General features: G+C 38.9%; 1 protein-coding gene across 4 annotated transcripts in view; it reads right to left on the bottom strand.

The window, feature by feature from the left end:
• Positions 1-2,316: 2,316 nt before the first annotated feature.
• Positions 2,317-12,056, bottom strand: part of htr1d (5-hydroxytryptamine (serotonin) receptor 1D, G protein-coupled) — a 61,312-nt gene continuing 51,572 nt past the window's right edge. For all 4 annotated transcript variants that reach the window (XM_046855911.1, XM_046855913.1, XM_046855912.1 and 1 more), the window contains one exon: positions 2,317-4,238. In XM_046855911.1, the coding sequence (XP_046711867.1) occupies positions 2,702-3,844 (1,143 nt within the window). In that variant the 5' untranslated portion in view covers positions 3,845-4,238 and the 3' untranslated portion in view covers positions 2,317-2,701. The remainder of the gene's footprint in view (positions 4,239-12,056) is intronic.

Below are 12,056 nucleotides of genomic sequence, written 5' to 3'. Positions count from 1 at the left end.
TTGGACTTTTATGCACTGATCAAGCTCACAATTTAATTGCCTTTGGATCAAAAGCTCCAATGTAAATGGAGGAGTTAATCAAATGCCAGTATTACAGTAAAACCTTTACAATTCCATCCTCAGAAAACAAATGATAAAGCAATATTTTTTACTAAAAGTACCAGTGTCACAGCTCCAGGGGTCCCCGGCCTTCATCCTGAGCTTGGTTTTCTGTGTGGGTGGATTTTTCCTGCATTTATGTTGGTTTTTCACTGGGTTTTCTTCCACCTCCAACTTACCACCTAGTGGTACTTGGATTAGCTTGGGGAGATTTTCCCACTTAGGTATAAATACGAGTGGCGTTCAAGTCAAACCGGGACTTTTAATTTTACAGATAAAAAAGAATGCTAGGCAGTACTTCACGCAGCAGTAAGTGTCTAGGGTGTCCTATTACAGTCCAGAGACCGTTAATCAAGACTGTTAGTGCATAAAACAGCATGTGGTGATAATGTTTCTTGTAAATGAAGGCGTAAATCCTGTGTATATCTACAGAAAACTTTAAATACTGTAAAGTGATGAAACGCTCAGCCGCAGTTTCAAAGTTGGCCGAGCGTCTGTCAGTGCTGATCCCGGTTGAGGGGGTTCTCAGCTCACAGCAGTCATTCCTGTGAACATTGGAACCCCTGATCCTGGATAATCGACAAGTTACTCAGAGGTCAGGCTTTCAGCACTGGTGACGAAGTGAAGCAGGCTGTCTTAGGATGATTCAGGCAACCTGACTGAATCTTTTTATGCCTATATTTTCTAGGCAATAGTTAAATGCTGAAATAAGTGTATAAATGTAGCAGGGGCAGAGATGGAAAGTGTAATAAAATATTCTACTCAAGTAAACATACTGCTATTTCAGTGAAATCTTTTACTCAAGTATGTAAAAGTAAAGCTACAGGTCTAAAAATAAAAAAAAAGTAAAAAGTTCATTTATTATTTACTCAGAGTAAAATTAACAGAGTTACAGCAGGAGGTGGGATGGGGGATTCTAGTGTAGTTTAAAAAGGACAAGGGATATAAATCTCAAACTAGTTGTTTTTAATTGAAGGAACAGCTTTACATATTAAAGTGCAATAACAACAAACAAATAAAATACACTACAGTCCATGACTTGAGTCGAATGTTATTCATGCACTTTCACAGCAACAAAAAATTCTCGTTATAATTTAGCGCATTTGTTCACCGCACATCAATCAGTGCAGTAACTTCCGGGGTGCGATTCCCCCCCCAAAGCATTATTTTGTTTATAAATTTTTTTACTCAGTAACAGACAGAGTTGGGACGTAATGAAGTACAAATACTTTGTTATTGTACTTAAGTAGATCTTTCTGTTATCAGTACCTTTGAACGGTTTACATTTGACATTGTACTTTTACTTTTTACACAAATATCTGTACTTTCTACTTATAACATTTTCAAAACAGGCCTTTTGCTTTAGTTTCAATGTATTTGGTCAATATTTTTCTTCACACTGTGCTGTGTTTTCAGACCATCAACCTATTTCTTGTCATTGCACGTCTTATTCAATCTACCACTGGTGTATGATTTCCTGGTTCTTACACCACGTGGATGAGACAGAGAGTCAGTGATGTAAACATGACTGAGAACAAAGACATTCCTGATCATCATCATCTTTTTTCTGCTTGCGTTTTATATTTTGTATTATTATATTAATATGATGTGAGGTCCAGTTTCCAGCGTGACACTAAAACAGGCAGCAGTAATGGCTTTTTTTTACTTAAGTGCATGTCAGAGCCCAAACCTCTTTACTTTAACTTGAGTGAAAAAGTGTAGTCAGAACTTCAACTTTTACAGGAGTCTTTTAAAACATGAGTATCTGTGCTACTGAAGTGAAGGATATGTGTAGTATTGCCATCTCCGGTAACTGGTATGTTTTAAAATGTAGTTAAGTACAATACTTCAAATGAAACATACTTAAGTAAAAGCAAAATTACTTATTTTAACTACTTTCAAATGTAGAAGTAAATAAAAATCTGCTCAATCACAGTAACACGAGTAAATGTTACTTTCCACCACTGAGCAGCAGAGTATGTCGAAAAATAAATGCAGTTTCCACTTCTTGAAATTTGTTTGTTAACTTTATAAACTCAAAAGTCCCAGTTTGACTTAAATGCCCCTCGTATACGTGTATGTACGCTGTGGGGATTGATCTGGCATATCATGTTATTCTGACAATTGTTATTGGTAACAGATATTTATTCAAATAATTGAAATAAATGAATGCAACCTGTTATACCAAAATACAAATGACAACAAGACACAAAAATACTGTTTTAAAAATTGCAACTTTTATATTTCTTCCCTCAATAGACTACATGTATTTCATGTATTGTGATTGAATGATTTTCAACATCTCATGAGTCCTCAAGTTTTGTCTGATATGCTCTCAGCATCTGTAATTGCTTATAGATACATGACAAATATTTTCTAAAGGGTAAAACAGGGACTTTGAAACATGCAGAATAAGTAAATCTACAAGGTAACATCCACATTTTGGCACAACTTTTTGTTTCCTTTTTTTTTTTTCTTTCTCATGGTCATTTAGCTGTACAAAAATGCATCATGATCATGCATCATGAATCGTGAGGGTGGATTTTGTGTTTCAATACAACAAAGTAAAAGAGCAAATGTTCTCTCATTATTCATGCTCTCTTCAGTAGCATCTCTTGAACTTGATCAGCTTGTGGAAGGCTTGCTTGAACTCGTCGTTGAAGGCCGTGTAGATCACAGGGTTGATCAGTGAGTTGAGATAGCCGAGCCAGGTGAAGAAGTCGAACAGCACTTGGTGGAACCAGCACTCCTTACAGATCGCCATGACCAGTGTTCCTACGAAGAAGGGCAGCCAGCATATGATGAAGGCTCCTAAGATGATGCCTAGAGTCTTTGTGGCTTTCTTTTCTCTTGCTGCGCACAGTCGTTTTCGCTCTAGGACGCTATCTGCTAGCTTCACCTTGACACTGTTTGAGAAATTTGGAGACCCTCCTCCTCCACTATTTCCGGCTCCTAGGTGAAGACCCTCTTGGTTGGTTGAGGAGTTGAGCGAGCAGAGGGAGGAGCCGGCTGACGTTTGGATGAGTTGCGCCGTAGTGAATCGTTTTGCTCTCGATGCTGGGGTCTTGAAAATGCGACTGCGGGCAGCCACGTAGATTCGGCCATAAAGGATAATGAGGAGCACGGTGGGCACGTAAAATGCGCCGAAAGTGGAGTAGATCGTGTAGGAGATCTGGTCAGTGTTGACCAGACATTCCGTCAACTCTTCTTGAGCCTTGGCTTGCCTCCAGAAAAGTGGAGGCATAGAGATGGAGATGGAGATGACCCATACAACTGCGATCATGAGCGCGGCCCGTCTAGTTGTCCGCCTCTTAGAGTACTCCAGTGCGTCCGTGATGGCCCAGTACCGGTCCAGCGCAATCACGCACAGGTGCAAGATGGACGCTGTGCAGAAGGTTATATCTGATGAAAGCCAGATGTCACAAACCACCTGCCCAAGGGTCCAGGTCTTACTCACGGTGTACAAGATGCTGATGGGCATGACCAGGATGGACACAAGCAGATCTGTCAGGGCCAAAGAGCCAATCAGGAAGTTAGCTGGTGTGTGCAACTTGCGTGTCAGGAAAATGGTGGCGATGACGAAAGCATTGGACAGCATTGTAGCCAATGTTATTATGACCAGAATAATCGACAGAGAGATCTGGAGGCCTAGTCGTGTTGTGTCGTCCCAGGGCTCGGAAGGGTCCAAACTGCTTGTGTTGTTAAACGGGAAAAGCTCAGCAGTTGTGTTGTATTTATCCATCATGCCTCTTTGTTGCTGTTCATAGCTACATCGTCAAGACAAATGCAAGGTTTTTGATAATATAACAGTTATACGAGCCATTATTATAAAAGTTTCCCTATAAATCTTGCTCAAGATTTGTTCTTTTCACATATCTCAGCTTTCTGGTTTAGGTCTCCATTAATGTCTAATACCGAAGCTTTGCCTTAATTCTCTTCTCCTTAACCCAATCCCTTGGTGTGTGTGCATATGAAAAAACCTTCACTTTGCTCAAATAGATCCCTGGTGAAGTCTCTTCAGTGAATAAAAGCTACGACAAAGAAGAAGCAGAACTGTCAAAAGATTGTTGTTACTCCTAATGGAAGAAATGCCTCATCTTGGATGGATTCAATCCATGTCATAGTGAAGATCTGGGGATCTAGAAAAGAGTGAGAGAAAAAAGACAGGAATAGATACCATAAATATTTGGTTCGGGACTTGAAGTCATGAACAAACAAAGCCCATTGTATGTCTCAAGCTCGTTTTTACTGTAAAGTGTGTTGCTGCACAGAAGTAATGGCCGATTAGAAGCGCTATAATGAGGGGCTAATAAGGTAAACACTTAAAAGAAAAAATGCAAACAGCGTGCGTTATTGCTGTTTTCATGATCTGTCAGAGTAAACATTCGCAGACACGTGCAGAGACGCATTCGAATTCATCATTTGAGCATGTAATGACTGATGCAACACACACACACACACACACACACACACACATAGCAGACTTGTTTTTGCTTTCCACCTATTAAAATATCCAGATTAATTTTACTAAAACACAAAAACACAAAAACTATAATGCTATATTAGCACCCGAATAAGTAACTCTGCTAATGCTAACACTATGTATCCTTCAGAAACTACATAAAGGGTCAATCATTTGTAATGCATCTTTGGTTTCTAATCTAATTTTTCTAAGCTTTTCTGTAATCAAGATAAGACGATTTCCAAATGGATGATTTCCAAAAAGTGTCTGCATCAATGGTAGACAAATGATACATTCCTTAGCTAGCCTAACCTGTGCTTCTGATGTTATTGAGATGCCTAGAGTAAAATTCACTAGACCAAGAAACCAAAACTAGCTTGATAATTGCCTTTGCTTCAATCTAATAAATCATGTATCTCCAAAACATAAACTTATGATTTTATTCAGTAGTTTCTACTGATGGCTAAAATGTATATTTGGTTAATGCTTGTAATCTAGCAAGTAGCTTGACTCGGGAAGCAGTAGAGCATGCTACGAGTAAAGTGCATTATGCATTCATTTACATATCTCTAAACATTGAGTAATGATTCTATTGAACGAGTCTGTTGTGTAACCGGGGAAAAAACGTGATAGCTTGTAGACAGTCTACATTATATACAGACTACATTACCCCAGGAACAACAGTAGATTTTAGATGGTGTGATTTCTTTTTTGTTTCCTTATCTGTGAGGTAGAATAGCAAATTTAAACTGAAGCAATGAGAAAAATGGGCAAGAGTCAAAACCAGGAAGTAGAAAAAAACAGAACAAGGCTATGGCAATCGCCTTAGCCTATGGTGATAAGAGGCAATACAAAGGGAAATAGTCAAGAACTAACATGAAACAGGTGAACACAATCAGACAACAGACAAAGATTTTTTTGTATCTTTCGATGATGATAGCAATACGGAACATTTTTTTAAATATTAAAATTTTCGTGTCCCATTGTAATTTTCTTACAGTACATTGAAAAGCTGCCATGTTGTACACATCTCCCACCCTGTGAGATGCTTTACTCTTGCCAGTGGTTGACGGAGTTTAGTTGTCTCAGTGTTAGAGTGTGTATTTTGTATTTTTTTTCTGTGTTCTTGGTGTTTCACAATTTAAGCTCTTCTCTCTTTCCTTTTTATCAAAGTAACAGGACACTGAAACAGCGTGTCCAATTTCGTCCTCCACTCATGGGCTCGTTGCCATGTACACTGATACTAATATATATATATATATATATATATATATATATATATATATATATATATATATATATATATAGAGTGGAACCTGGTTATCTCGCCCTCGGTTAACTCGACAACCCTATTAAGTCGACGTTTTTGAAGTGGAACCGCCAAATTCTCGCTTTTCTATGCATTTTTATCGGTTATGTCGACTTTTTATGTCGCGAACCCTAATATCTCGAGCACAAGGGGGGAAAAATTAGAAATTTTAACGTCAGTTATGTCGATCGGCACTGTGCAGCCGCAGAAGAACTCGCGAAAGTGGCGGAAAAATCAAACCTTACAGATACTACAGGTGTTGTATTGTATACTGGTGAATCTCTGCTGTTAGTAAGTGCACATATGCATTTTTTTTTTGTTAAATGTTATGCGATGTATGGGAGCGCGACGCTCCCGGCTTCAACTCCTTACCGAGCACGCGCGCAAGCAGGGTAAGGAGCACGGCACGCTCAGTAAGGAGCACGGCTCTCTCAGTAAGGAGTTGAAGCCGGGAGCTTCAGAGAAAGCGGCCGGCACCTGCCACGCCCCTTCGGCCGTTCACGTTTGAGACTTTTCTGTCCCTCGTTTTTGGTTTCGGGTTCAGTTTTGGATTTTCCGGGTTTTTTTTCCGGCTTCGCGTCGTGCCGCCGGTCGCGGTATTTTTTAATTTCCCTATTTTTACATTCACAAACTCTCTCTCTCTCTCTCTCTCTCTCTCTCTCTCTCTCTCTCGCTCGGCTTATCTCCCCCTCGGCATCGCGGACGTAAGTTTTTTTGGACACTTTGCTTTGTGTGTTTGTGCGGATTACTTCAGCCTGATGTTCATAAGTTTTCAGAAACTTAGTTACTGTTTATTTTTCTTTTCTTTCCACATGTGGACTAAATGTGAGACGGCACTGTGCAGCCGCTGTTTTTTTTTTTTTTGTTGAGCGATCTGTGTGTTTATAATGTTGGAGAATATAATAAAGGTTTGTATGGAGAATGGACGGTGGTTTGTATTGTATACTGGTAAATCTCTGCTGTTAGTAGGTGCACTTATGCCTTTTGTTGTTAACAAACGTATGTACATTTTTATAGCATGCCTTCATCAAATAAATCGCAGCAACGCTGTTGTGTAAAAAACCCTCCAAAAACACGTGCATGCACATTCTCATTTATTAACGCACATCATGTACATAAAGAAATTTCAAGCACGTTAATATACTGCCGCCATATTGATTTTCGTTTATCTCGATCAACGGTTATCTCGATGCTTTTTGGCGACCCCCTAGGACATCGACATAAGGGTTCCACTATATATATATAATCAGACACCCTAATCCAGAGCCACTTGCCAACAGTTGAGGATTAAGGGCCTTGCTCAAGGGCCCAGGAGTGGCAGCTGGGTGGGATTTCCAATCACAAGTCTAAGAAACCTTGAGTTACTGCTTCCAGAATATATAAACTTAGTGTACCTGCTCAACAGCTTCTGCACATTTTCACTGCCCAGAGCCTTTATATTTATTTGTTTTACATATATTTACATATTTATGTGCACTTGTCTGTTTGCACAGTGCTGGTTTTTGCACTTAAGTAGATGCAAAACTGCATTTCATTGCCGTGTGCCTTTACTATACAATGAAAATAAATTTGGATCTATCTATGTATCTATCTAGGGCTATAAATTACATCGTCAATTATTGTTACTGATACATTTTTGTTTTATTTTTATATTTGAATGCTTTGTATTTGTGGGAGAGAAAGAGAGAGATGGGGAGAGAGAGGGGGAGGTGGAGAGACAAATTGACATTTACAGACTTATTGATAAACACAATTTCCTCTACCATGAAATCTTACATCAAGTTGACAATTGAATTAGGATAATGTGTGTAAAGTGACAGTTTGGCAGCTGCAATCTTAATTTTGAGACTTGTGAATTTGATGAGGGGAACGTTGCCTGCATGGTGGCGCAGAGACCCACAGGGACAGAGAAATTCACAGTTTATTCTCATTCACCGAATGCACTCCTGCCACCTGTTCCACATCACACCGTGCCCTGGGTGATGTGTGCAGTGTTGTAAGTACGTGTATGAGTGTGTGTGTGTGTGTGTGTGTGTGTGTGTGTGTGTGTGGCAAGCTCAAATACAAAGGGTTTGATAGAGACAGCCCCTCTCTCTCGATATGAATAATAACCTTATATCATGTTATATTATATATTATATTATAAGGCTGGCTGCCTTTACAAAAAAGAATATAGTGATGCATTATTAACACTATATAGGGAACCAATAAATTTTCCTAAAAACCCAAATAGTCTATAAGTTTATTGCACAAAAATGATTCTGTCATTTGGTTTGACGCATATGTCTATCGGTATCAGTGTGCAATTATGTTAAACATACAGTTTAATCAGCAATTAATTTAAATCTGATAGACTAGAATAATAAATATTCAGTCATTTAAAACCATGCCTAGCACTGAAGACCTCCTTCCTATTTGGGACTGTCAAACAGTGGCCACACCTCTTACACTATAGGTAATGGGTACAGAGGACACACCTTTACAAATAAAGGTAAAGGGTACCACACCTCCTTTACTAAAAATAATGGCTACAGAATCCACATTTCTTTCACTAGAAATAATGGCTACAGAAGCCACACCCCTTTCACTAGAAGTAACCGCTACAGAGGCCATTCCTCTCCAACTAAAATTAGCTGGTACTGAGGCTACGACTCTCACAAGAAATAATGGCTACAGAGGCATTCACTAGAAGTAATAAGTAGTGAGGCCACACGTTTACAACTAAAAGTAATGAGTACTGAGGCCACACCACTACAATGAAAGTAATGGGTAGAGGTCACACTCATAGAAAACAACGAAAACAACAAAAACAATCCCAGGTTCCTTTTTTCTACAGTAGCTAAACTAACTACAAATCAGGGATCTGAAAATTGTGTTCCATCACAGTTTAGTAGTGAGGACTTTATGAATTTCTTCACTGAAAAAATAGATAACATTAGAAAAACAATTGTGGCAGTTCAACCTCTGAGACCATCTCCTGAGACAGTGTTACCTTCAACTCCACAACTCCACTATTTGACATGTATAGGACAGGAAGAGCTGTATGATGTTATTATCAAAGCTAAATCAACAACATGTCAGTTAGATCCCATTCCAACAAATTTACTAAAGGAAGTGTTATATACAGCTAGTGAGTCTCTTCTGAATATTATTAACTCCTCACTATCGTTAGGTCACGTCCCTAAATCCCTCAAGATAGCAGTTATTAAGCCCCTCATTAAAGAACCTAATCTGGATCCAAACACGCTATCGAATTATAGACCAATTTCAAATCTGCCATTTATGTCTAAGATTTTAGAAAAGATTGTCGCTGCCCAGTTATGTTCCTACCTGCAAGAGAACAATATCTTTGAGGAGTTTCAGTCAGGTTTTAGGCCCCATCATAGCACAGAAACTGCTCTAGTTAAAATCACTAATGTCCTGTTTTTAGCTTCAGACCAAGGCTTCATCTCGCTGTTAGTTTTACTAGATCTTAGTGCTGCGTTCGACACTATAGATCATGATCTTCTCCTAGATCGCTTACAGAATTACATTGGCATTCAGGGACAGGCATTAAGCTGGTTTAAATCCTACCTGTCTGATCGTTACCATTTCGTAGATTTAAATGGAGAGCTATCCAGGCTAATGCTAGTGAACTATGGCGTGCCACAAGGTTCAGTTCTAGGACCCCTGCTCTTCACAATATACATGCTTCCCTTAGGAAATATTATTAGAAGGCATGGAATTAGCTTCCATTGTTATGCTGATGATACTCAGCTATATATCTCATCTAAACCAGGCGATATAGCTCAATTAACCCGGATAACTGAGTGTGTTAAGGAAATAAGAGATTGGATGACCCATAACTTTCTACTTTTAAATTCTGATAAGACGGAGATTTTGCTCATCGGCCCAAAAACTAGTATACAGAAGCACCAGCATCTCAACCTGCATTTAGACGGATGTTCAACAGTAAAAGACCTGGGAGTTATTTTAGACAGCAACTTATCTTTTAAAAATCATATCAACCAAGTTACAAAAACAGCCTTCTTTCACCTTAGAAATATTTCTAAGCTAAGAAATATGTTGTCTATATCCGATGCAGAGAAGCTCGTCCATGCGTTTATGACCTCCAGAATAGACTACTGCGTTACTAGGTGGATGTCCTGCGTCATTAATAAACAAGCTTCAGTTAGTTCAGAATGCGGCAACCAGAATTCTCACAAGGTCAAGAAAATATGATCACATAACCCCGATCTTATCGTCCCTACATTGGCTTCCGAATAGACTACAAACTACTGCTACTCACTTATAAAGCACTAAATGGATTGGCTCCCATGTATCTCTTCAGTCTTCTAACACGCTACAATCCGTCAGGCTCCCTGAGATCTCAAAACTCTGGGCTTCTAGTAGTTCCTAGAATAGCAAAGTCCACTAAAGGTGGTAGAGCATTTTCACATTTAGCTCCTAAACTCTGGAATAGTCTTCCTGACAGTGTTCGGGGCTCAGACACACTCACCCAGTTTAAGTGCAGATTAAAAACATATCTTTTTAGCAAAGCCTACACATAACACACATCACATCATAACCTTGTGCTCCAGAACATCTGATCACATGCACATTATCAACTTGTGCTGTTAATATCATGAACAGCAGCTACGCTAATTCCTCTCCACTGCTTCTCTTTCTCTCCCCATCCCGAGGCTTCCTGAGGTTTGGACAGTTTCAGTCACGTCCCACCTCAAGTAGATGCCAAACTCGCAAACATCCTGAACCATCTAGAGACGTACCAGTGCCAATTGGATCCCACTGCATGTGTGGAGTTTGACATTGGACCTCCTGGAGTGTTTAAAGGCTCTGGCATGGAGAAGCTGATGCTGGATCTGTGATGATCACAAATGTTGAGCTCAGTAGCTCCTACTTTTATACCAAAGACTGTTAAAAGAACATTTACTTATAATCTTATACTCCAGTGCTCATGTTAGTTCTCACTCTCCAGTGTTCTGTAGTGTTGAAAGATTTATGATTAAACTCTTGATGTCACCCAAATGAGGATGGGTTCCCCTTTTGAGTCTGGTTCCTCTCAAGGTTTCTTCCTCATTACATCTAAGGGAGTTTTTTCTTGCCACAGTTGCCATGGCTTGCTCATCAGGAATAAATGCACACCATTCAGCTTGACTGTTGATTTCTGTATAGCTGCTTTGAGACAATGTCTGTTGTGAAAAGCGCTATACAAATAAACTTGACTTGACTTGACTCTTTCCTTAGAAGTAAAGGTTACAGAATTCACACTTCTATTACTAGACGTAAAGGGGTTCAAAAGCCACACCCCTTTCAATAGAAAGAAAAGAGATAGGTGCTAGCAAAGACAGCAAAAGGAAACTGCACAGTGCCAAAGAATTCACCTTTAAATAGCATCACTAATTGATGTTTATATTAAAAATAAGCTTCATATGTAGCATTGGACTTTACATGCTGTTTGGAATTGGAAAGAAAAAGGCAAACAGCTGTGGTGAACAATCCTTAATGAATCCCAGATGTACACTAGCTTTTGAAAGTTAGTAAAGCTTCCTCCTTCTGTTTGATTAGCTCTCTTTCGAAACAGAAACAAATCAGTTAGATTGTTTCTGTTTAGATTTTTTAGACTGAAAACTCTAGTCATTAAATTGGAGCAGTGCAGCATGGCGAGATGCTGAAGGTAAGAAAGTGGCGTGTGGTTTTATTTTTATGTGCTACATTCGGAAGTTAAGCCCTAAAATGACAATAAAGCTTTTGCTTTCATCTACATGACAAGTCACATTTCATGTGCAATGCATGACACTTACAGTATAAAAATGTTCAATGCATATAGTATATCTAGTTTTCCAAAATATATTGTTTTGTGGCTTTTTGAGTGACGTTCTCAGTAATTGTTATTTTGAATTAGTTCTCCTCAAATGGCAGCTTCAGTAAAATATCAGATAGAGGATAAACTATTTTCAGTGCCCCATGATCTACAGAAAAACAAAAAGAACCAGTTGCATCCAATTAAACCCAATTAAATTCAACCAAATGCAATCAAACACAATAAAATTAAACCAAATCAAAATTCGAACAAATTCAATTAAATCCAATAAAATTCAACCAAATTCAATTAAAGACGATTAAATTCAACCAAATCAAAATTCAACCAATCCATTCTAACATGGTTAAATTCAAACCAATCCA

This window comes from Silurus meridionalis, chromosome 8 (assembly GCF_014805685.1).
Source record: "Silurus meridionalis isolate SWU-2019-XX chromosome 8, ASM1480568v1, whole genome shotgun sequence".
NCBI classification, from domain to species: Eukaryota; Metazoa; Chordata; class Actinopteri; order Siluriformes; family Siluridae; genus Silurus; species Silurus meridionalis.
This window is presented reverse-complemented; position numbering and strand designations above follow the sequence as displayed.